This window comes from Sinocyclocheilus anshuiensis, unplaced genomic scaffold (assembly GCF_001515605.1).
Source record: "Sinocyclocheilus anshuiensis isolate Anshui unplaced genomic scaffold, SAMN03320099.WGS_v1.1 scaffold162, whole genome shotgun sequence".
Lineage (NCBI taxonomy): Eukaryota > Metazoa > Chordata > Actinopteri > Cypriniformes > Cyprinidae > Sinocyclocheilus > Sinocyclocheilus anshuiensis.
The window spans coordinates 3,129-25,240 of NW_015542351.1; the positions used below are offsets into that span (position 1 = coordinate 3,129).

Consider the following 22,112-nt stretch of genomic DNA (forward strand, 5'->3'; position numbering starts at 1 on the left):
GAATACTTAGGACCATGTGATATTTCAGTTTTTCTTTTTTAATAAATCTGCAAAAATGTCAACAATTCTGTGTTTTTCTGTCAATATGGGGTGCTGTGTGTACATTAATGAGGAAAAAAAATTTACTTAAATGATTTTAGCAAATGGCTGCAATATAACAAAGAGTGAAAAATTGAAGGGGGTCTGAATACTTTCCGTACCCACTGTATATAGTGTAAGTATACTTTATTATTTATAATTTATATATAATTATATATTACCCTATTATATATAATTTATAATTATAGTATTATCAATAAAACATTTTTTCCTATGACTTGTTTATATTAATTGTTTATGTGCTTTTAACACTTTTCATATGAAGCCTATTTAAAATTCACATAGACAGAGACTTTGACATTTATATATAAATTTAATGGATAACAAAATGATAGCATCAAAACATGGCCACCTTTGTTAACTGTCTTTAATTTTACAAAATTCCGCTGCTTTAAATTATGGATTGAGCAACACACAATTACAAGTCTGAGTTACACAGAGCCTCTGAGCCATCCATTACTTATAAAGCAATGCAAATAATCTAGTGTATGTGGTGCAAACAGAATGCTGTAGCGCTCCACTACAATAGGCCAATGCTATATTGAACTGTACACGTTTTAATCAGGTCAATGACTGACTAGTGTGTGACTGAGGTTCAAGGCATTACATTCCCTTGTGATAAGGACCGTGCCATCTCAGTGTGAACGAAGAAGGTTTTGAGATCCCCTTTGCCCTTCACATTGATGATCCCTCGACAGGAACACATGTAGCCCAACGTCTGCAAGATCCGACTCGTCTCCTCTGTGACCTGTGGAAGGAAGCACACTAGATGTGATCCACGGAAAAACCCATTAACAATTCACCAGGCTTGCAAGTAGGTCAGAACAAGGATCGACCTGGATTTTCCCAAGCACCCCTGTGCTTTCCATCCTACTGGCTACATTCACAGTGTTCCCCCAGATATCGTACTGTGGTTTCTGTGCTCCGATTACTCCTGCAATTACTGGGCCATGGTTTATTCCTGGTGAGAGAAAAGCCGGAAAACATTTGAAACATCCCGAATGTGTGCTAAATCTCTACCACAGGCTATTATGAGACTTATTAGGAAAGGCAAACAAAATGTTACCGGGTATAAAAGTGCTGACGGGCTCTGCTTACCCACTCGCAGCTTGAAGTCATTAAAGGAATGTTTGTTGATGACGTCAAGCTTCCCCACCAAAGCAAACGCAAACTCCACCATTGTTCCAATGTGCATGTACTGCCGGTCATGGTCCTTCAGAATAAGAACAAGGAACTCAGTACCCTGAGACTCTCAAGTGAGACGTTTCAAGCACAAATCAAGCTTTTAGCATCACAGGCAGGTCCTACAATAGGTCTTATGAGACTCTGAAATCAATTCAGTGTAATCTTTACAATAATTCTAATTTTGGACCAAACACAAGAGCTCCAATTTGTACCTGCGCATACTCTGGTCCAGGGGTCACATTCAGCCCCGTAGCAGCCATGTATGTGCTGCCAATAGTTTTGATCTTCTCCACGCCACTGAATTTGGGTTTTGACAGCAACTGCAAAACCCAAAAAAACTAAAGCATCAAGAAGAGAAGATATGTTAATATATTTGATCTTGGCAGACTAGATCTGATGTTGCTTCTGCTGCTGCATAGCAAGTATAGACTTCATACAGCCAATACAATCTTTACTGGCATCTATGATTCTATAAAGAACCTTTAACATCCATGGAACCTTTCAACTGCACAGAAAGTTCTTTATAGTGGAAAAAGTTTCTTCAGATCATTAAAATGTTAAGACTAAAGGTCCTTGCACACTGAGTCTGAAACTTTTGTATGCATTTTTCCGTTTTTTTTCCGTATTCGTCATCCTTTCCTATCAAAATGCTTGCTACGGATGCGAAAACGCAGAAAATCGAACCTGGTCCGAATTTTTTTATGACAGACGAAAGTTTCGGAGGCAGTGTGTAAACGTGATTGACACAACGTGAGGTCGTATTTATTTTTCAACGTGCGAACATTTCGGACGAAAAATTCGGACTCAGTGTGCAGAGACCTTAAGAAAAAAATGGCTTTTTTTAAAGAATGGTTCACTGTGAAATGTTCTTTGGGGAACCCAAAATGGCTCTTCTATGACAGTGCTGTGAAAGAGTGTAGATACACAGACTCACTTCAGTAAGCATGTAATATATGCTGCTGCTGCTGCATGAATCGGCATACATAAATCCCACAGCAGATCTAGACAGGTGGTGCTGGGGGAGGTGGAGGGTTTCAGAGGCACTCTGATAGCGCTGCAGGATCAGCTTACAGCAAACACTGAACCAGACATTTAGAATGTTGAGCAAGCAATCTTATTGGCTGCAGAATCAGCAGAGGTTTGTGCCTTGTAGCAAATGATGTGATTGCTAGCAGACTGCATGTATAGGACCTATCATGTTGCTCTGTTTAGATTAGTACTGTATTTGCAGCCTTTAAAAATAATCAAAAAGAACATGAAAACTAGTATGATTTCATTTATATGAGTAAAACTCAGTGGACGTTATTTGATCCTTTGTTAGGACCTTCCCCCATTTTTACTGTTACTATGACAAGTTTTCAAACTAGAACTTGGTTCTGCTATTAAAGTAAGTATTACATAAATGCTCTTATCTCAAAAGCCAGACTTTTGACTAGTCTGATCCACTTTTCTGCTTATTCCAGCCAAGAACCGCCCACCTAAACTGGAAGAGACCGTATAATCGTCATGTAAAGCACCCAGAGTTCATTTTATTTTTATGTGCCATTTATGGGTGGATTTATCTGAAACTGCTGATACCACAAAGACTTCTTTATCAAAGGCAGAATTTTTCTCTATGCATCAACCATTTCAACTTTTAACGTTTTAACACTGTAATGTGCTATTTTTAGTTAATTTTGGAAATATTCAGTTTGAAACCATCCAAAGGACCTAAATAGGCGTACATTACATAAGATCAATTGTTTGTCTGGCAGTATGTCAGTATCATTTTTAAAGCAGGGCTTAAGGAAGGATCAGTTATCGCAGATGGCATATATATCTTCACAAGTACTTTAGTGTAGCTTTCCACAGCATCTGAAATCAAAATAGAGTTGTGTCCATGGCCGTAGCCAGCTATGAGGTCACTGAGGTCCGGACCTCAAAAATAACATTTGTTCTCTGAATGACTAATTTTACTGTTTAAAACTCATCATATGAGTGTCTGCATGTATAATTAAGTTTAGACAGTTTGCAAGAATGTTTAGCGTCCGTGGTATGAAAATGATCGCTGCGAGACGCTGGAGCCTCCAATGAGTTGCCAGATCCAGCTATTATAAGCATCTTTGGACTTGTCTTTTCTACTTAATTTCTCCAAACGCAGTCCTGGAGGGCCGGTGTCCTGCAGAGTTTAAACACACCTGACCAGGCTATTCAGTGTCTTACTAGGCACACTAGAAACTTCCAGGCAGGTGTGTTGAGAGCTAAACTCTGCAGGACCGAGTTTGGACACCCCTGCTTTATAAAGTAAGAAGTTGCAGTTTAGTATAATTTAACAATGTGGTCCTCCCTCCAAAACAGAGAAAACATCTTTCACAAACATCTACATGTCTGTCTCTTTTAAAGTGTTAGTGTATATAATGTAGGGGTTATAAAAGTACAATCCTTAACCCCACCCCAGACCTAATTTTCAAACCCTGGTTATGGCCATGGTTGAATCTGTGAGTTTACCTCATCAAAATCTGCTATAATCTCATTAAGGAGCCTGAGACACTCCAATCCCTCCTTATTAACATCCGATTCTGTGTAAAATTCCTTGAAGTCTGGGATGGAGGCGAACATCACACATACCAGATCATACGACTGATGGTAGAGATCCTGTCAAAAATACAGTATACAAAAATATATCTGATGATAAAGACACAATAGATGCACTTTTCACTGGTGTTTTTGGACATCTGGACACCATTCACCTCATTCTTCCAGTTCCTCCCCAGGAAATGTTCTGCCACATGGGCAGGCAGTACGTTTTCCAAAAGCACCCGGTTTAGGTTCTCCATGGTCTCAATCTCCTCACACTCCCTCTTAAACTTGTTCCTCCACAGGAAGTCTAACCTACAGTAATATTCATTCTGTTACAAGAGGACACAGAGGTAAAGAGATGGTACACATCTGATCACCATAATGTGGCTTTCAAGATGACAAAGAAAGCAGAATCAAATGCACACAAGGACAGTTCATTATTTTTATGGATTTTTCTTGCATAAAGGGCTGCTATCATGAAAAGTTGTAGCTTTTGTGTTCCAGCAGACATTCATCATGAAAAAGATGTCTTGAATCAGTGGAAATGGCACCTTGAAAGGCATTAAGTATGCACTGATAGTCTTTCTCACTCAGTCTATATTTACTTTTGCTTATTTTTGTGTGGTTCATTGCTTTGGAGAAAAATCAGTCCCTGGCTTACCTATCACCTGATCAATCTGAACGCCGCATTACTTATAAATGAATTCACCTAACTGCACATTTCAAATACAGAGTTCATCAGACAGGCCTATTATCTAGGGACAAATAGCCTCTCACAACAGAATTAAAAGCACACACTGAAAAAAATCGGATCCACGGCCGACCTGTAGAGATAAGGTTTCAATCCAGACTGAAATACATACAATTCTCTCTATATTGTACTGTGAAAAAATAATTTCTTAAAGTGGTATTTATTAAATGCTTTTTTGCAGGAAAGCTTTATGTTATTCTGCAGCCAGAGGCTGATGAGTGCTGATAATAACTGAAGCCATAGAAATTGGGAACACATTTGTGCTGCCACAAAACTCTGAGCTTAATCGTAAAACGACTTCTGAAAAATTCACATTTCAAGGTAAGAAGTGACTGTTTCTAGATTAGGCTAACATCTATTATTAAATTGTCATAGAATTAACATTCAGCCATCTTTTACAATTGAATCAATTGAATAACTGATTAATTAAAGGAAAGTACTGTATAAGTTAAGCTCATTCTGCCAATTACCACACAATTATCATGCACTTACAATGGTAGTACATTCTGGAGGCTTAAAAAGCAAAAATGTGATGCTTTTATTTTTGTTCAAAGGCTTATATTAACTTTTCTGTTAAAAAAAAAGAAATGTTATGTAAGCCAAGTAAATTTGTTTAAAATGTCATTTCAGAGGTGAAACTAAAACATGCATTACTGCTGTAATTCTTGTTGGTGGATTTTTCTCGCTAAGTACCTCCAAGATCAAAGTAAAGTGAGTCTTAAAGAAATAGTTCATCCAAAAATTTAAACTGACTCACCCTCAGGTCATCCGAGATGTAGATGAGTCTGTTTCTTCATCACATCAGATTTGGAGAAATTTAGCATTATATCACTTGCTCACCAATGTATCCTCTGCAGTGAATGGGTGCCGTCAGAATGAGAGTCCAAACAGCTGATAAAAACATCACAATAATTCACACCACTCCAGTCTATCAGTTAACATCTTGTGAAGCGAAAAGCTTCATGTTTATAATAAACAAATCCATCATTAAGGCATTTAAGCCATCACTTCTGGCCAAAATACCAGTCCATAATAACGCTTCCTCCAGTGAAAAGTCCATCTCCTGTTGTCCTCTCACATCAAAATCCACCAACATATTTGTTTAGAATGTGTTTGGACTGTCTTTGCTTGTAAACGGTGCTTGATCTGTGCATATTTCTCTCCTAATTCAGACAAGATGACTTTTCCACTGGAGAAAGCAACATTAACTTGGTAGCTTTTCACTTCACAAGACATTAATTAATGGACTGGAGTGGTGTGGATTTTTGTGATGTTTTTATCAGCTGTTTGGACTCTCATTCTGACGGCACCCATTCACTGCAGAGGATCCATTAGTGAGCAAGTGATGTAATGCTACTTTTCTACAAATCTATTCTGATGAAGAAACAAACTCATCTACATCATGGATGGCCTGAGGATGAATACATTTTCAGCAAATTTTCATTTTGGAGTGAACTATTCCTGGATCAGTGGATCTCATTCCAAATAATTCAGCACAACTCTTTAGATTAACTTCTCAAAAACAAACAGCAAGTATAATAGCATTGTTAAAGCACATCTTTATGAAGATTTCCGATTGAGAGAGACTCACCTGTCTCGCCAGCACAAGCAAAGTGACAAAGAAAATGAACAATGACACAGAGCCCATGGTCTTCAAATCTTTCAGAACACCTGGCCTGAGGAGGAACAGACAGAAATATAAACTTTAGGAGTCAAGAGGACACAAAAGTATTTTGTGTGTAGAGTAGGATATGGACGGGATACAGACTTTTCAGCAACATTTTGTCAGTCTAACCTTACTCAGATTTATAATGTCCTAATGCTGTTTAGGCATAAACTGTCATAATGTTGCACGGGCAGTTGCAGTGGCCAGTTTGATCCATTACTTAATCTTGCTCCATTCAGAAAGGCTTAATGAAGGCATGGAAAGGGGAAAAAATAATAAAAGAAACAGAGAGAATAATACCAAAGGAAAGAATAATAATTATGAGAGAAATGCAATAGGCTTATGTTTAAAAATGTTTCTTGTCCAGCACTGTCAAATCCTTTGAAAAGACTAATCCACACACAGCCTGCCATCTCAACAGCAGCACCTGTTACTCATTATCCCTGGAGATATTGAGAGACCTTCTGGAAAAAATTGTCTCCACAGTTACCAAATGTATCTATGTGGCACAATTCTTCATTCTTTCGCTCACTGTGTGTGTGCAATGGAAGAAGTGGCATCTACAAATAAAAAAAACCCCTGCAGATTATTTGTGACAATTTTTTAGCGTCACTGTATGTGGGAGCTTATGGGAATCCAGTACCGGTCCGTTTGCTGGGTCTTGTAGAGGGCCATGCTATAATCATCCAGTACAGAGGCATGGGTCTGAAGAATGATGATATTATAACCCACTACAGCAGCAAGCATAATTATCATCTTCAGCTCATAGTTTATCCTCAGGAACACGGAGCATGAGATCAATCCCAGAATGCAGCTGTAGATGAAATACTGCCAGGGAAGAGAAAGCCAGTCAGATTCACATCTGTACATTCATCAGGGCCAATCAGTATCAGTGAAAAGAGAACTATGAAGTTTTGATTTAAGTGCTAAGAATTTAATAACAGAACACACTTATCATGTGATGACCCTGAAATATTACAAAATGGATGTTACTAAGAAATGCAAAAAAAAGTAATATACACCAAGAGTCTTATTTCCTAACCAATGTACTGTATCATTCTAGGAAAATGCTTGAGGATGCTTTTGTCCACCATCTTAATATCTGTAGAGATCTAATTTCATGTATGCACTACAGAGCTCTCAGTGCATAACTATATTTTCCAGTATATTTTTCAGCTGTTAAATATCACTACAGAGTCGCCATACATAATCACGCACACAGTATAAAGTGACTTATTATATACTGATGCAAGCGTAGACAAATTGGTTTATCTCAGGACACTCACAATTCATCACAAGTCTGTTCCATCAAGGATACAGAGAACTATTTTTTTAAACCCAGATCTCAACAGAAGATTTACAACATGTTTTCATGTGGGTCTGTAAATAAAAGGTTATTCAGTTCACATTTTTTTCTGAGAAGAGATTTGTGGGCAAAAGGCATGAGATAAGATTTATTATAACTTACTGGCAAGTAGAACTTGTTGTTTGAAGAGTCTGTGGTTTGACCATCTGGACCATCCATACTGTTGTTGGAAATGTTGAGTGGAGGTGATGCTACCATCCTATCTTCGCCTAAGAAGAACTTAAAACCCAACAGATGGAGAAAAACAAAATTTAGAGAATTATAAAGAAAGACATCATCATTCTTAGCTAAACACATCTGTTGCATTTTGTAACAAATATGTTTCTTAGAAGTTCACAACATTTTTTTTTACACAAGTGCAAAATTCAACAAAAATCAACGAGCTGCAAGCAGATGGGAAAAGCAGAGAAGATGAATAATTGCCAACTTTGGCAGAATAGAAGCTTCTGTGGATACAGTTTTTGTCCACTTGGTGCAGGATTTAATTGAAAAGTTGCTGAAATATTTGACGCATGTTGATCTGTGGTGTTATGTGACTACTTAAATTTGTTATTATAGAAATACAGTGGTGCAAAAATGTTTTGACATTTAAGCCACAATTAAAAATGCATGACTGTCACCACAAGAGAACAAAATATCAAAGTTTTAACAAGCCCAGCTGAACAGTGTAACATTTCATCGTAGATGTGTGAAACCGAAAACCCAAGTATTCAGTCACATTTCTCTTGTGTTTCTCTCCCACAGGGACAACAAATCACTTGAGCTCAGGGATAATATCATTAGATTCAAACTGGACCAGAGCCCTAGTACAGCGATGCTACAATGATGAATCCAACCAGACAGCTGACACTAATTCTACTCTGCCCTTTACTGTGAACCACCACAGATTCCATAGCTAAAGCCCTCCAACTGGGCCAAAAACTGGTGATTGATTTATCAGCCAACTGTCTAAATGAATGTGTCATGTAATATATTGTGTAAATACTGATAGGTTTATGTATCCTAGGAATGAAAATCATGCACCATTTAACAAAAAAGGTAACTGGCCTTTATATCGCCTCTCTTATGTTGCAGTCTTCGACAAAAGTAAATCACTTGATAAGAGCTAAAGTGTACCACCACACATGTATTTTCTTTCAATTATTTTGAAGGTAAATGGTGCCTATGTCACGTCAATTACCCACGAGGTTCCTCAGGGTTCGGTACTTGGTCCCGTCCTATTTTCTATATATGCAAAACTGGGACTTATAGCAGAGTTTCAATTGTAAATCTGTATTTACAATACTGTATTTCAATTGTTCAATTCAAGTGTAGTGATATTTTGTAATATTATTCAGGGAAAGTATCCTCTGATAGGTCACAGGAGGTATGAAAAACTAGGCAAGAGCAAACTTTTTAACAGAACCCTTATTTTTAAAGAGTTTCTTGAATTACTGAACCATAAAGCCAGCAATCAGTTCATGACATCGACATGACCATAGCAAGCAGGGAATATTTCTCTTATGAACATGCTCATAATGAATTATATGTGAACATAATAAATGTCAGTCATTTTAAAAGCAGTCCAATCTAGCTGACAGACCAGGTATTAAGTAGTAGTGATGCTCACCATATTGAATACAGCCATGACTAGGATAAGTGCAGTGGTTGCCATGGTGAGCGCAAGTCGTATCCAGGGCTTGTTGGTGATGACTTTAGAGGAGCCAGGGAGCCAGGGTATTGTGCAGGAGGCTGCTTTGCCCCATTGCTACGGCAACGAGAGAGAGAGAAAAATCAACAACAAAAAAAAAAACAAGCTTTACCTCCCACCAACATCATTAGCATATTTGCTTCTATTCCAAATGCTCAAGGTTATGATTGTGCACCACAAGTCAGAGACACATTAATAAACATAACTTCACAGTTAGTGAATATATAACAATAAAAAAGCCATCTATATCAACTTTGAGATTAAGGCAACATGAAACGGCATTCACAATCCATTTTACTTACATAATTTCCATAAAAATGCAATTGACGAAATTAAGGACTCCTTCCCTTCTGAAACATAGCTGGTATAGTTTTTCTCCCCCCATAGAGTTTGATCCTCCTTGGACCCCAATAGCAATTCCATCGGCTGAAACAACTTTCCCATTGTTTGTGTTTTCAACTAGTATTTTCAATAAGATTACAGTTTAGCATAGTAGCTTAGCATACCACTATTTACTGGCACCCACTTTTGAGGCTTTTGAAAGAAAAGTGAAGGCTAAAAGGGACCAATGTGGTTGTTTAGAACACAGGATAGAGTTTTTGCAATGACATGACGATGAGTAAATAGTGACAGAATTTTCAGTTTTGAATGAATTATCCATTCAAGCGAAACTAAAATTGAATCAAGAAAGATCAAGCCCCTGCCTCTGAATGTTTTTATATGAAATAAGACTTCATGGCCTTGAAGAAACTGAGATCTGTTTGTAAAACTCATCCTGTACCGATTGCAGTACTAATGTAATGTCTGTAGAGGCCGTGTGACCTTTAGTGAGTTTATGCTACATTGTCAGGATGAGTATTAACGGAACTGCAGTGGAACAGCACTTTACAAAACACTTAACCTAGACCATGTGCAAGAATGCTTCAGGCTTAAATCAAAAAGAAGTAAAAGAGGTAGAGGAGGTAAAAAAACAAACAAAAAAACAATAAAAACCTCTCACCAGTCAATCACACGTTAGTTACATCACCTATACAAAAAATAGCTTTCAATATTTAAACACAGCACTTCGACTGGATAACCTTTACCCCTCTTTCATATTTGTGAATCTGTGGGCCGAATGTGAACTCTCACATCAGTTAAATGGGAAACAAAACTGAGAGAGACTCTTAACTAAACTAAGCTCTAGTCACTCATGACTTTGACAGTTGTTTGTGAAACCAAAAGAGAGTCCTAACCATAAAAGAAATTCAAAATATAAGTGCCAGAGCTTTATAAAAATGGCCCCTCATACCCGCAATCCCCAAAACCATGGGGACTTGAGTTTTCTGCACAAAAATAGATGGCAAAAAACCCAGTAAAAAGTATCATCACTTGAGCTGCTTTTCTTTTGACACAAAAACAGAAAGAAAGAAAAAAGGTTTTTGGGATAATGCAAGGTTTCCATTAAGTGTGGCCTATTTTTTTTTATCATCGTGAATTCTGAATCTTCAACTGAAACAGCTTGGTTAATTAATGAACTGGGGACAAATCAAGTCGAGTTGGTGGGTGAATGGCATGCAAACCCTTCAAGTTCTCTGGAAGGTCGTACCTTCTAAAAATATAACTTTGATGCCTCAATACACAGAAAAACAGGTTACACTGATAATAGTAGGAATTCCATAGAGTGTATGAGGTTCAATCTCACACATGTCAAAGTCACCCCCCCCCCACCGAAAAATAAATTACATTTTACATATAGAAATTGAAGCCTATTTTTAAAACTAACAATATTTTTAGTATTGTGACATTTTTGCATTACCAGCCCAAATTCTAATAAGCATTTTTTTCAGCAGTTTTCTCAAAGGTCATACTCATTAGATTCTAAGTACTGAAATACAGTACTATAATAACAGTTTTGTAATTTAAATAAAAAATAAATTTTCAATAAAAATTAACACCGTACAACAAATACTAACATGATGTACACTACTGTCCAAAAGTTTGGAGTTGGTAAGATTTTTACATGTTTTTGAAAGAAGTCTCTTATGCTCAAAAAGGCTGCACTTATTGGATTAAAACTATGAAATACTATTACAATTTAAAATAACTGTTTTCTATTGTAATATATTGTAAAATGTCATTTATTCATGTGATGCAAAGCTGAATTTTCAGCATCATTACTCCAGGCTTCAGTGTCACATGATCCTTCAGAATCATTCTAATATACTGAATTACTGCTCAATAAACATTTCTTATTATTATCAATGTTGAAAACTGTTCTGCTGCTTAATATTTGTGTGGAAACCATAATACATTTTTTTCAGGATTCTTTGATGAACAAAGTTTAAAAGTACAGCATTTTTTGAATAACGGAATAAAAGTATAACTACAAGTAAAAAAAAAAAAATATTTTAAATGTAAATAATTTACAATTTAAATCATATTTGCTTGAAATATTATTTGCTTGGTCATAAAAATAGGCTTAATTTTCATAAAAAAAACAACATTCCTTATTAATTTCTTTTGATTTTGGCGTGGAATATGACCAGAACATGTTCTTGACAGATTTCCAATGAGAGAATCTACAGGCCTTTGAATACTGAATAAGCCATTTCACTCTAAGCTTTCATAATATATTAAGAAAGAAAGAGCGGGAGAAAGAAAATAGAGAGACATACAGGTGACATTTACTTAAGCCATTTATGCTCCACAGGTCCAAAGTAGCTGGTAATTTGATTATAGACAATGCTCTCTAAGAGCTGAAAAAGAGTGTTGTTCCTCGGGTTAAAACAAGGAAATTTCAATCTTGTTTTGATATGGTGTTTTTTCCTCCCGGTATGGCATTTTCTCTAACAAGATGAGGGTCACAAATGTGCGGAAACCTCGACTTATTAAATGACATTTCAGTACACAGTTATTTCCTCCATGGAAAATGGAAAAATATGTAACATGTCAACATCCGAATAGACTGAGTACACAAGCCAGCCTGCCTCATTCACTGGCAATTCACTCTCAAAGAAAGCTACTTCATATTTACTTCTACAAGTGCGAGCACCACTTACCAGTATGTGACCAGCAAAACAAATGGCGAGGATCAAGGCGAGCAGCAGGAAAGCCATTCCATATGAAACTCCAAGGACGGTAGTTCTGTGAGAGACAAAATCATCAGATACTCCAAAGCATATTTACTCATCATCCATGTATGCCTGCTTTAAATTTGTTTCTCACACGATCATCCAAGCTTTATGTAATCTCTGACATGAAAAGAGCAGAAATAGATGTAATGCCATATATGATTTTTGGTAGTACCTGTCTGTGTAAACCTTAATGGCACAATGTTTGATGGATGTTGGGGTTGGTTGGTATGTGGCTGATGGGGTTGTAAATAGTTTTTAGTGCACTGCTATAGCCATTGCTAGGAGTTTTGGGTGATTGCTACCTGCTCCAGGTCAAAATAGCCCACCATCAAATCCAGCATTAAGACATTCTGCTCTTGAGATATACCCCACATCAGTGTTATTTTTGTATTATTTATGTACGATTATATTATTTATTAATATTTAGATTTTTTTTTAGCTTTCATGTTTATGTATTCAGTTTTCATTTTATAATTAGTGTAAGTTTTATTAATTATATACGCTTTTTAAAATAGCTTTACATATATAAAAAAAAAGATTTAGCTTTTTTTTTCGTTTGAGTTTTTAGAAATTTTACTTAAAATTATTTCAGTTTGTTGCTAAGGCACATTTTTAAAATTTAAAATTGAATCTAAGTTTTTTTAAATTCTAATAATTACATTTGATTTTATTTTACCATTAATTTCAGTAATTTTAGTAATTTAACTTAAACTTATTTATTTCAGTTAGTTGCTAAGGCAGCATTCACATTTTTAAAGTTTTTTATTTAATAATTATATTTTTGTTTATCTTTAATTAATTTTAGTACTTCAACTTAATGTAACTGTATGTACCTTCAGAATGATTCCAAAACTAATATTTCAAGGTAAAAAAACCCCTGAAATATTAGTTTCAAAATCATTCTGATGATACATTGACTTTTAATAAGGCAAATGTCTTCTGTTTCTTTCCCATGCATGTTCCCTCTAATTATCTATTCTGGAAGTATGCAAGTTTGGTGAGCAGGTATGAAATAGATGTTTTTTGAGTTTAAGCTTCTCATCTATTTTATTTCTGCTTTCAACTTCTCAGCAAAACAATTTTCAATAGTTTTAGTAGTTTCGTTAACAGTACCACTAGCTCAGATGCCTTTATTGGTGTAGATTTTTGGGGTTTTTCACCTGTTTCATTGTCCAGTCGGTGAAAAAGTCTGTTTGCTTAGAAAAATAGAACATCTTAGAACATCTGTTTTCATTAAGATAGGATTTACATTCACATAGAACAAACAGATGCTGAAATTGAGGGTTTTGGGGTTGGTGAAGTTTAGGGAATTGAAATAAACCCAAGCAAGCATCACATATTTTTAATGGCTTTTTGAATATAGGAACAAAAATGTTTAGTTCCAGTCTTTGCGGTGCCATATCTCACTATAAATCTGTTATAAAATCAATGTGAGGAAGTGAGAACTCAGCTTGAGAGAAAGCGCTGTGCTCTCGGCTCTTGTGAATGTGTTCTCGGTCAACATGAGCAGTAAATTAGGGTGACGTCTTGCATAGATTTTTCTGTCTGACTTCATACAAAAGGAGACACTATTTCCAAACCAGATTGGCCTCTGATTCAAAAAAAAAATCTAGAACTGTCTGCTCAGGGCTGTCTTTTTCAGGCAGGCATTGATGTTCCCATCACTCCGTTCTTTATCGTTGCACTCATTTTCTCTCAATTGTGTAGATATGTTGTAATATTATTATGCGTCACTTGGTCTAAGTGCTGTGGAAGACGGCAGCGTAATTGCATCACGAAAGACAATGAGACACTTGGAAGATGGTACTTACTTTGGCAAGACTAAGACCTGCACTATGAAGATGCAGAAGAAAATGAGACAAGCACACGTGACGTAGTACTTGAAGGCAGGCAGATTTGTGGCTCTGTACTGTTAGAAGAAGAAGAAATATCTCAGCTCTTTCTTTTTTCAATAAGTCTTTGTTCTGAGGTGTTTTTCTCACAATGAAGCACATACAGTATTTGCCATTCAATGACACATCTCAAGGTGGAATGTACCTCTTTTTCAAGTGTCTTATTATGAAAGAACAGAGATATCCTTTGAATGTCCTCTGACTTCAGCCACTGTCTGGTGGAAAGAAAGCATTAATTAAGTCATTTAATAACAATTAAATTCTCATTGTAACAATGAATCGCTATTATAATAGCTTGTTGGGTGATATTGATGCAGGAAATGTTCTGAAAGTGAAACAAAAGGACAAATATGTGTTATATTGTATATTGAGCTCCAAATCAACCACTAATGAAAATGCTTCTATTTTACATTTTATTATTTAATATTATATAAATAATTGTATTTGTTGAATTAATTAATTAATTTGTTTTTATTTATTTTACTAAATACATTTTAAATGAAAATTATTAAATAAAAAAAAAATAATAATAATAAAATATATGAAATAAAAAATGATTTAATTAATAAATATGTGAATAAATATTTGTTTTACATTTTTCAAAATCAAACAACTTTCTTTTCTTTTTCCTGATTTAAATAAGATTTTGAATCCCAGATTTTGATTGTGAGGCCAGAATTGTTCCTTGTTATCATTTAGCTATTTCTTGTGTTGTTTTGCAGGGAATTCACGAGTTCCTCCTCCATATGGATACAGAGCATTAGGATGCTCACTTCTGTGAGTTGATGCCATCAATAGTGCGAATGATTCTTTCGTTCAACTCCTCTTCAAATCTCTTTTTCTGTGATTTTGTTCTGAAAGGGAAGAAAAAAGAGGGCGAGAGACTAACCAATCATGGAAATGTAAGTGAGGTCAGTGTGAACGTTCTGAAAGGTTATTCACTTGAATTTAGATTTTAGCTTTTTTTGTTATATAAAGCAATGAACAGTAAAAAAACCCCAGACCTTTCAGACCTTTGTTGAAAGTTGTACTGCCCTAATGGCACATCCTGTAAGAAAAAAATGGAACAAATGTAATTAATAGAGCACTATTAAATGCTTCCAGCAAAACTAGTCCTGATGACTGTAATCACGATGACTGTATTTTTTGCATGTGTGCTCAGGTTGACTCACGTGTGTGTTGATCTTGCCGTTCTCGTTGGTCATGCTGTCTCGATGGTGGAGGTTAGCAAACGGTTTGGCTGCTCCCCAGGACTCAAGGTACTGCGTCATGCGGACAGATGCCCTCATCTTGACCCCATCCAGAGTGGTGCGAAGACGAGCAGGTAGCGGGGGACTCCGTTTTTCTACCTACGCATGAAGTACAACCATAGTATGAAGTACAAGTCTAAATAGGCTAGAGGTGTTACGGCACAGAAATCCCAAAAAATCGGACAAGAATATGTACTGAAGTGGTGGGTCACAGGTGTGTTTTGCAATACATTTTTTATTCAAGTGCATTAAGTGATCTGATACTGATTTTCAGTAAATGTTTGTATACTATGGATCCTAAACAATTTTGGTACTGTGTCAAGTCTGTATGGTCTACTTTTTACAGCAACTTGACTCGATGGCAGTCGTTCATTAGAATTAATAAAAAAATGCAAATTGGCATTAACTGAACAACAGGGTGATAAAAGAAAAGAGAACAACTAAACAAACAAGCAAAAGCCCTCCAAACTCAAATGCAGTCATCATAATGGCAGTGTGGAAGGAGTGGGTGTGCAGTGGGTTGTTCTGATAAGAGGGCCGAAAGGCTCAAACTGAACAGAAATAAATGTATGAGTCTCTTATGAGAAAAATGTGCTGCTTTTGTTACCTCGGGCAAAGCAAATGCATTGTTGAAAAGTAAATAAGGCACCGGATAAATAATAAAAATAAATAAATAAAAGAATAGGCATTGTTATTTGACTATATGGTGCCAGGCATTATGATATCTGTGGGCTGAAAAGCCCACACACATCTGAATGAACGGATATTCAGGAATCTTCTGGGTCTTGATGTCCGTTTCCTCGAACTTTGTGTTTTGATAAACACTCTCCCCAGGGCTGTGAAATATGACCACAAAGGCACGTTTGTGTAACCGCAAAGTCTAAATACGGTAATTATGCTAATTAGCACTCAAGGTGAATTGAATGCAATGCTAATTTGAAAAGTAATTTAACTGCTTCAGTTGCATAACTAGACACATTATGATATGATTTATTAGCATACATCATACAGCAGGTGTTTGTTCGGCTATGATTAATAATTTTCTGGGTAATAAACAGACATTTTTGTTTTTATAATTATTTTATTTATTTAAAAATGGTTTTATTGTTTCCACAATAATTATTATCATAGCTGATGTTTGTTATAAACCCCTAACATGATTAGAGCCAGTAAAAAACCTCTAGCAAACACAAAGCAAGAAAATGTAAATGTCTAGTAATTTATAAACGTGAAAGCTGGACTGCGTCATTTTTTACCTTCGGGTTGATGACTAGGTGCGTGACGATGCCGTGCTCTTTCAGGTAAGAATCTCTGCTTTGTCCATTGCCTGGCTCGACTTGATACGCTCCTTTCAAATGTTCCAGTGTCACAGAAGAGATGTGAACTCGTCTGGAGAGGAGCACACAACTATTACAGGCTGGCGAATGAAAGAACACTTCACAAAAACAGGTGCATTATGTGAGTATTTCACAAATGTTCCAATGCCCGCAGAGACAATAGAGTCGAGATATAAAAAATAAATGTAGTGCTTTGCGTTTCTGTTATTTTTTTGAGTTATTCAACGAACACTCATTAGTAGCACAAAAGCACATTCATTGTGCTCTCAAAAAAGCATTTCTATTAACGTCAAGAACCCTCCATGAGCATAATAGCACTTATGGCAAATGTGAACATCATGAAATGGGGAAAAACAAAAGTCATATGCTGATCTTACCCAGGTACACCCCCCGCCTCCATGTGATTGGCCAGGGTGACGTCATGTGACCAAACATCATACTGCCATTTCTGGAGGCCGATCACACCGCAGAGAACATTCCCAGAGTGCACTCCAACACGCATGCTAATGTCAACCCCGGTAGCATCTCTCACCTTCCTGAAATAACAAGTAAAGTTTGCTCATTGTTTACTATTACTATACATTTTAAAATAAAATAAAAAATAATAAAAAAATAATAATTTTGCCACAAGTGTAATTGAATATGTATTTATGTATTTCATATATGTATTTATGAAATTCATTTAGATAAATTTGATTATTTAATCAGCATATTATAAATTGAATTATTTAATAAGCATGTAATTAATTCAAAATGTATTTTAATCAATTATCAGAATTAAAATGTATAAAAAATATTCTTAAAAGTATATAAAAATATATAAAAAAGTATTTTTTATTACAAAGTTTTGAAAGAAATGTATGTGAAGGCACAATTAATATTTGTCTACTAAACTAATTGTAAGCATAAACCTTTAGATCGTGAATAAATCATGAGAAACATAAATTTGGATACTCTTGACGGATTTTATACAACTATTTTATGTAAATAAGGCAAGTTTTCTTCCAGTGTCATGAAAGATATTTCTTTTACAGCATGTACACACTTCAGGCTCTCCCTCCATTCTTTGAAATGACTGAAACAGCACCATATTTCACTGACACAACTCAGCTTAACACCAGAAATATTTATAGCAAAGTAAATATCAGAAGGTGCCAAGACTGCAGCGGTACGTGTTGGTTTATGAGGGAGTGTGTCTGGTGCCTGTGTATATATTCATTCAGCACACAGAACCTTTCATCTTGTGTTTTAGATAAGCTAGTTTGAATGTTACCATGTCCCTGCTGCACAGAACAGTTTAGACCAGCAGGTTTTTTTTTTTTTTTTTTAATGCGGGCTGGTTTAAGGTAGTTTGGTGCTGGTCTAGGTTGTGGACCAGTATAAAATTGCTTAACCTGCTAAAAAAATAAATAAATATAATAAAATAAAAAGGTGCATGGCTCCCCTGGAGGTGTGTGTGTTTCTGACAGATCATTTCAGTGAATCTGTCACACACCATTCTTATTTCTAGGAGCCCCTCAACCTGAGCTATGTTATGTTGGAAAATACACTGAAGGGTTCTCAATAACCCCCTAAAATGGAGTTGTGTGTGTGTGAAAGAAAAAGATTGCAGTAGTGAAACGGAAAGCAAATGTGTGGCAGAAGAGAGGAAGAATGAAGTGAGGAATCGTGAAAGGGACTGGAAAAAGGGGCTGCACTTTGAGCTGGAGAAAGGAGAATGTGTGGGTTTCAGCAATATCACACATCTGAGCCTCTTGAGTACGAGCGTTATTTCAGCCTCAGAGAGTAGTGCTTGAAAAGACAGACACCATGGGATAAAACGACACAGAAATGGTCCTTTTTAGATGATGAAAGGCCATAATGTGACAAACAGCTCATGTGTAGTGGTTTTAGGGCTTTTAAGCAGATCTAACTCTATGTGACTTTTTGTTCTAATGAAGAAATGGAAAATGGATAATGTGCAGCTGGTCATTATCTCAAAATAAATCCAGATAAGCACTGGCTTATGGGATGCCCAGCAGGTGTTCCGCAGGCTGGCAACCTCAGGCAACCTTACGGCATTGTATGCCAATTATATTTAGGTTAAATTTGCCTATTAAGACCGAATTTTACATGGTGTTTGCACAGACATTTAAACAAGCACAGCTATGTAGGAAACTGAAATTTCCTGTGACAAAGGTCAATTATACAGTTTAGTGGTTATTATGCAAACATATTTCAGTGCAGATTGCTGTGATGGACCAATTATAATCTAGTTTGAGAAAGACAGCGTGCTCTTTTACTTGATGGCCTCACACATGTCCAGCCCCATCTTCACACAGTCCTTGGCGTGATCAGTCAGCGGGTCTGGCAGCCCTGACACACAGTAATAGCAGTCGCCCAGGATCTTGATCCGCATGCAGTCGTTATCCTGCATCAAACAAACCATCAAGGCAGCAGGTGTGGTAGACATTATATTGTGTACAGGAAAAAATATGAATATCATATCAATATATCATCATGAAAGCATGTCATTATTAGGAGAGACTGGGCCTAGCTGTCACTTTAAAGTTTGACAATTAAGTACTGGTTTCTCCTATGCCCGTTAGGCCAATACCTTGGCTATCTGGTCAAATTTGCCGAAGAGCTCATTGAGCATGTAGACAAGTTCTCCAGGTGAACAGTCACTGGCCAGACGTGTGAATCCAACAATGTCTGCATACAGAATGCTGTGGAAAATATTAAAATGTTCAAGAAAAAGAGAATTATGCAAAGTGGTAAAGAGCATGAAATTATGCTTTTCGCAATTAATACACACCTTGCAAATAATTATTTTCTACATAAGCATTTTTCTTGTTTTCCAGTATCGAAAAATCCTTAAAAATACAGCAGTGTAGACCAACAGCATCCGTGATACTGCTCTTATACAACAGTTTATGAAACTGAAAAACTTCTAGATACAATATTGGCAGTTATTTTGTCTGTTTTTTCTCACTCAAAGGAAACAATTATAAACAAAGCCACAGCAGAATCAACTGTTTTGTCAAAACTCAATCATAAAGACAGTCACTTGTTTTGTTCCTAAATGAATATGTATTTATATTTTTCAGTGATTTGTTGAGTTATTGATTCAATGACTCACTCATAAAGAGAGTTATTTGCTTTGTTCCTGAATGAATCTGTTTTTTTAATGAATTGTTGAGTGAATGATTCAATGACTCACTCATAAAGAGATCAGCTTGTTTTGTTCCTGAATGAATCTGTTTTTCAATGAACTGTTGAGTGAATGATTCAATGACTCACTCATAAAGAGAATTATTTGCTTTGTTCCTGAATAAATCTGTTTTTCTTTCAATTAATTGTTGAGTGAATGATTCAATGACTCACTCATAAAGAGAGCAAATTGTTTTGTTCCTGAATTAATCTGTTTTTAAATTAATTGTTAAGTGAATGACTCAATGACTCACTCACAAAGAGAGTTATTTGTTTTGTTCCTGAATGAATCTGTTTTTCAATGATTTGTTGAATGAATGATTCAATGACTCACTCATAAAGAGAGCAACTTGTTTTGTTCCTGAATGAATCTGTTTTTAAATGAATTGTTGAGTGAATGATTCAATGACTCACTCATAAAGAGAGTTATTTGCTTTGTTCCTGAATGAATCTGTGTTTTTCAATGAATTGTTGAGTGAATGATTCAGTGACTCATCCATAAAGAGAGCAACTTGTTTGGTTCCTGAATTAATCTGTTTTTCAATGAATTGTTGAGTGAATGATTCAATGACTCACTCATAAAGAGAGTTATTTGTTTTGTTCCTGGATGAATCTGTGTTTTTCAATTAATTGTTGAGTGAATGATTCAATGACATGTTCCTGAATAAACAGTGTTTTTTAATGAATCGTTTCAAATGATTCAATGACAAAATCAATCACTTGTTGTAAGAGTCACTAAAAAATCCTCACCACTAACACAGACTGACTGTCTGTTTGAACACAGAAAAACAAAGTGATACAAACTGTAAAAAGTGCTGTTGGACTGTATATCAGTGCTCTTGGAATGCTGCTCAGCCAATCAAATCTGAGGACTAGAACCGTTGTATAAAAAAATATTTTCTATGGTAATTGACATTATGCCACAAATGCTGTCCAACTTAACTTTTACTGAACCTGAAACGCTCCTCTAATACTGCCAATATCCTTTAGTAACATTAATGACATGAATGTGCGGCCTGCCCTGGAAGATCCTCTGTGAAATCCATTGTGACTTAGAGATACAGAACATTATGTAGATGCCAAGAAAATATGATTTGCTTTTTCCTTCAGTCAGTTACAGTTACAGAGAGCAATATTGCTTCCAAAAACAGCAAATGACTTGTCCTTCAATGCAATGAACAAAACTACATTTGTGTTTTGATGAAGAGCCTCTTCAACAGTTTTTCCTGAAGATTGTGTTTGTTTTTACTTTTTAATAGAAGCAAACAAAAGTGTCTAGGCGCTTTTAAGTGAGAGCTACTTATATCTAGGTTGATGAATAGCTTGTTTTTGTGTGCAGACTGAAGGAGGGCAGGATGGTTTGACAGGATCTATTGAGGGTATGAGCAGGTGCAGAGAATAGGATAGGGTACAACGGTGCTAAAGGCCCACCTTAAGAAAAAATTTGACATTCACTGCACCTAAAAGGTATAATTGCAGCAACAAATTAATGGAGCAACAGATTTCGTGTCAAAATAAATCATTCAAGTTGTTTATTTTGTTTAAAAATTGTATAAATGTATGAGGTGGCAAGAGGGGCCTTTTACCCCACACACGGAAATACTTTAGCTAAAATATTTTTTTTTATACTAATGTCTAAGTTAATACTTGTTCAAAACAATCACTTTAGCAAAGTTTGTACTATTTTCTGCTTATTTTGAAAAATTAAAAGCAATTTTTTTTTCAATAAATATACTGTCATTAAAATGTTAATATAACAAATATATTTTAATATACAGAAACAAAATCGTTTTAATAAGTAAAGATTCTGAAAGTATTGAAGGAGATCCAATAATAATTGAATATATGCAACGAATGCCTCATTTATAATGGGTTGTAATGTTTTTGAATCATCGCTCCGGCCTGACGGCATCGTCACAATATGGTGAGGGGCGTAACATTTCCGTAACACGCTTGAGGAATTCGGCCAATCACAACGCACTGGATAGCTGGCCAATCAGAGCACACCT

At 36.0% G+C, this 22,112-nt stretch overlaps 1 protein-coding gene across 3 annotated transcripts in view; it reads right to left on the bottom strand.

Moving 5' to 3' along the window:
* Positions 1-403: 403 nt before the first annotated feature.
* Positions 404-22,112, bottom strand: part of LOC107691497 (adenylate cyclase type 2-like) — a 65,550-nt gene continuing 43,841 nt past the window's right edge. The window contains exons 6-25 of one of the 3 annotated variants that reach the window (XM_016490111.1): positions 19,508-19,619; positions 19,194-19,321; positions 17,289-17,447; positions 16,831-16,963; positions 15,497-15,673; positions 15,338-15,372; positions 15,098-15,178; positions 14,470-14,539; positions 14,244-14,341; positions 12,358-12,442; positions 9,236-9,373; positions 7,729-7,845; positions 6,904-7,088; positions 6,186-6,270; positions 4,014-4,172; positions 3,772-3,918; positions 1,497-1,604; positions 1,198-1,312; positions 936-1,060; positions 404-847 (exon numbers count right to left, since the gene is read on the bottom strand). In XM_016490111.1, the coding sequence (XP_016345597.1) occupies positions 695-847; positions 936-1,060; positions 1,198-1,312; positions 1,497-1,604; positions 3,772-3,918; positions 4,014-4,172; positions 6,186-6,270; positions 6,904-7,088; positions 7,729-7,845; positions 9,236-9,373; positions 12,358-12,442; positions 14,244-14,341; positions 14,470-14,539; positions 15,098-15,178; positions 15,338-15,372; positions 15,497-15,673; positions 16,831-16,963; positions 17,289-17,447; positions 19,194-19,321; positions 19,508-19,619 (2,410 nt within the window). In that variant the 3' untranslated portion in view covers positions 404-694. Of the gene's footprint in view, positions 848-935; positions 1,061-1,197; positions 1,313-1,496; positions 1,623-3,771; positions 3,919-4,013; positions 4,173-6,185; positions 6,271-6,903; positions 7,089-7,728; positions 7,846-9,235; positions 9,374-12,357; positions 12,443-14,243; positions 14,342-14,469; positions 14,540-15,097; positions 15,179-15,328; positions 15,373-15,496; positions 15,674-16,830; positions 16,964-17,288; positions 17,448-19,193; positions 19,322-19,507; positions 19,620-22,112 lie in introns of all 3 variants that reach the window. The other 2 variants (XM_016490110.1, XM_016490109.1) reach the window with 2 other exon arrangements.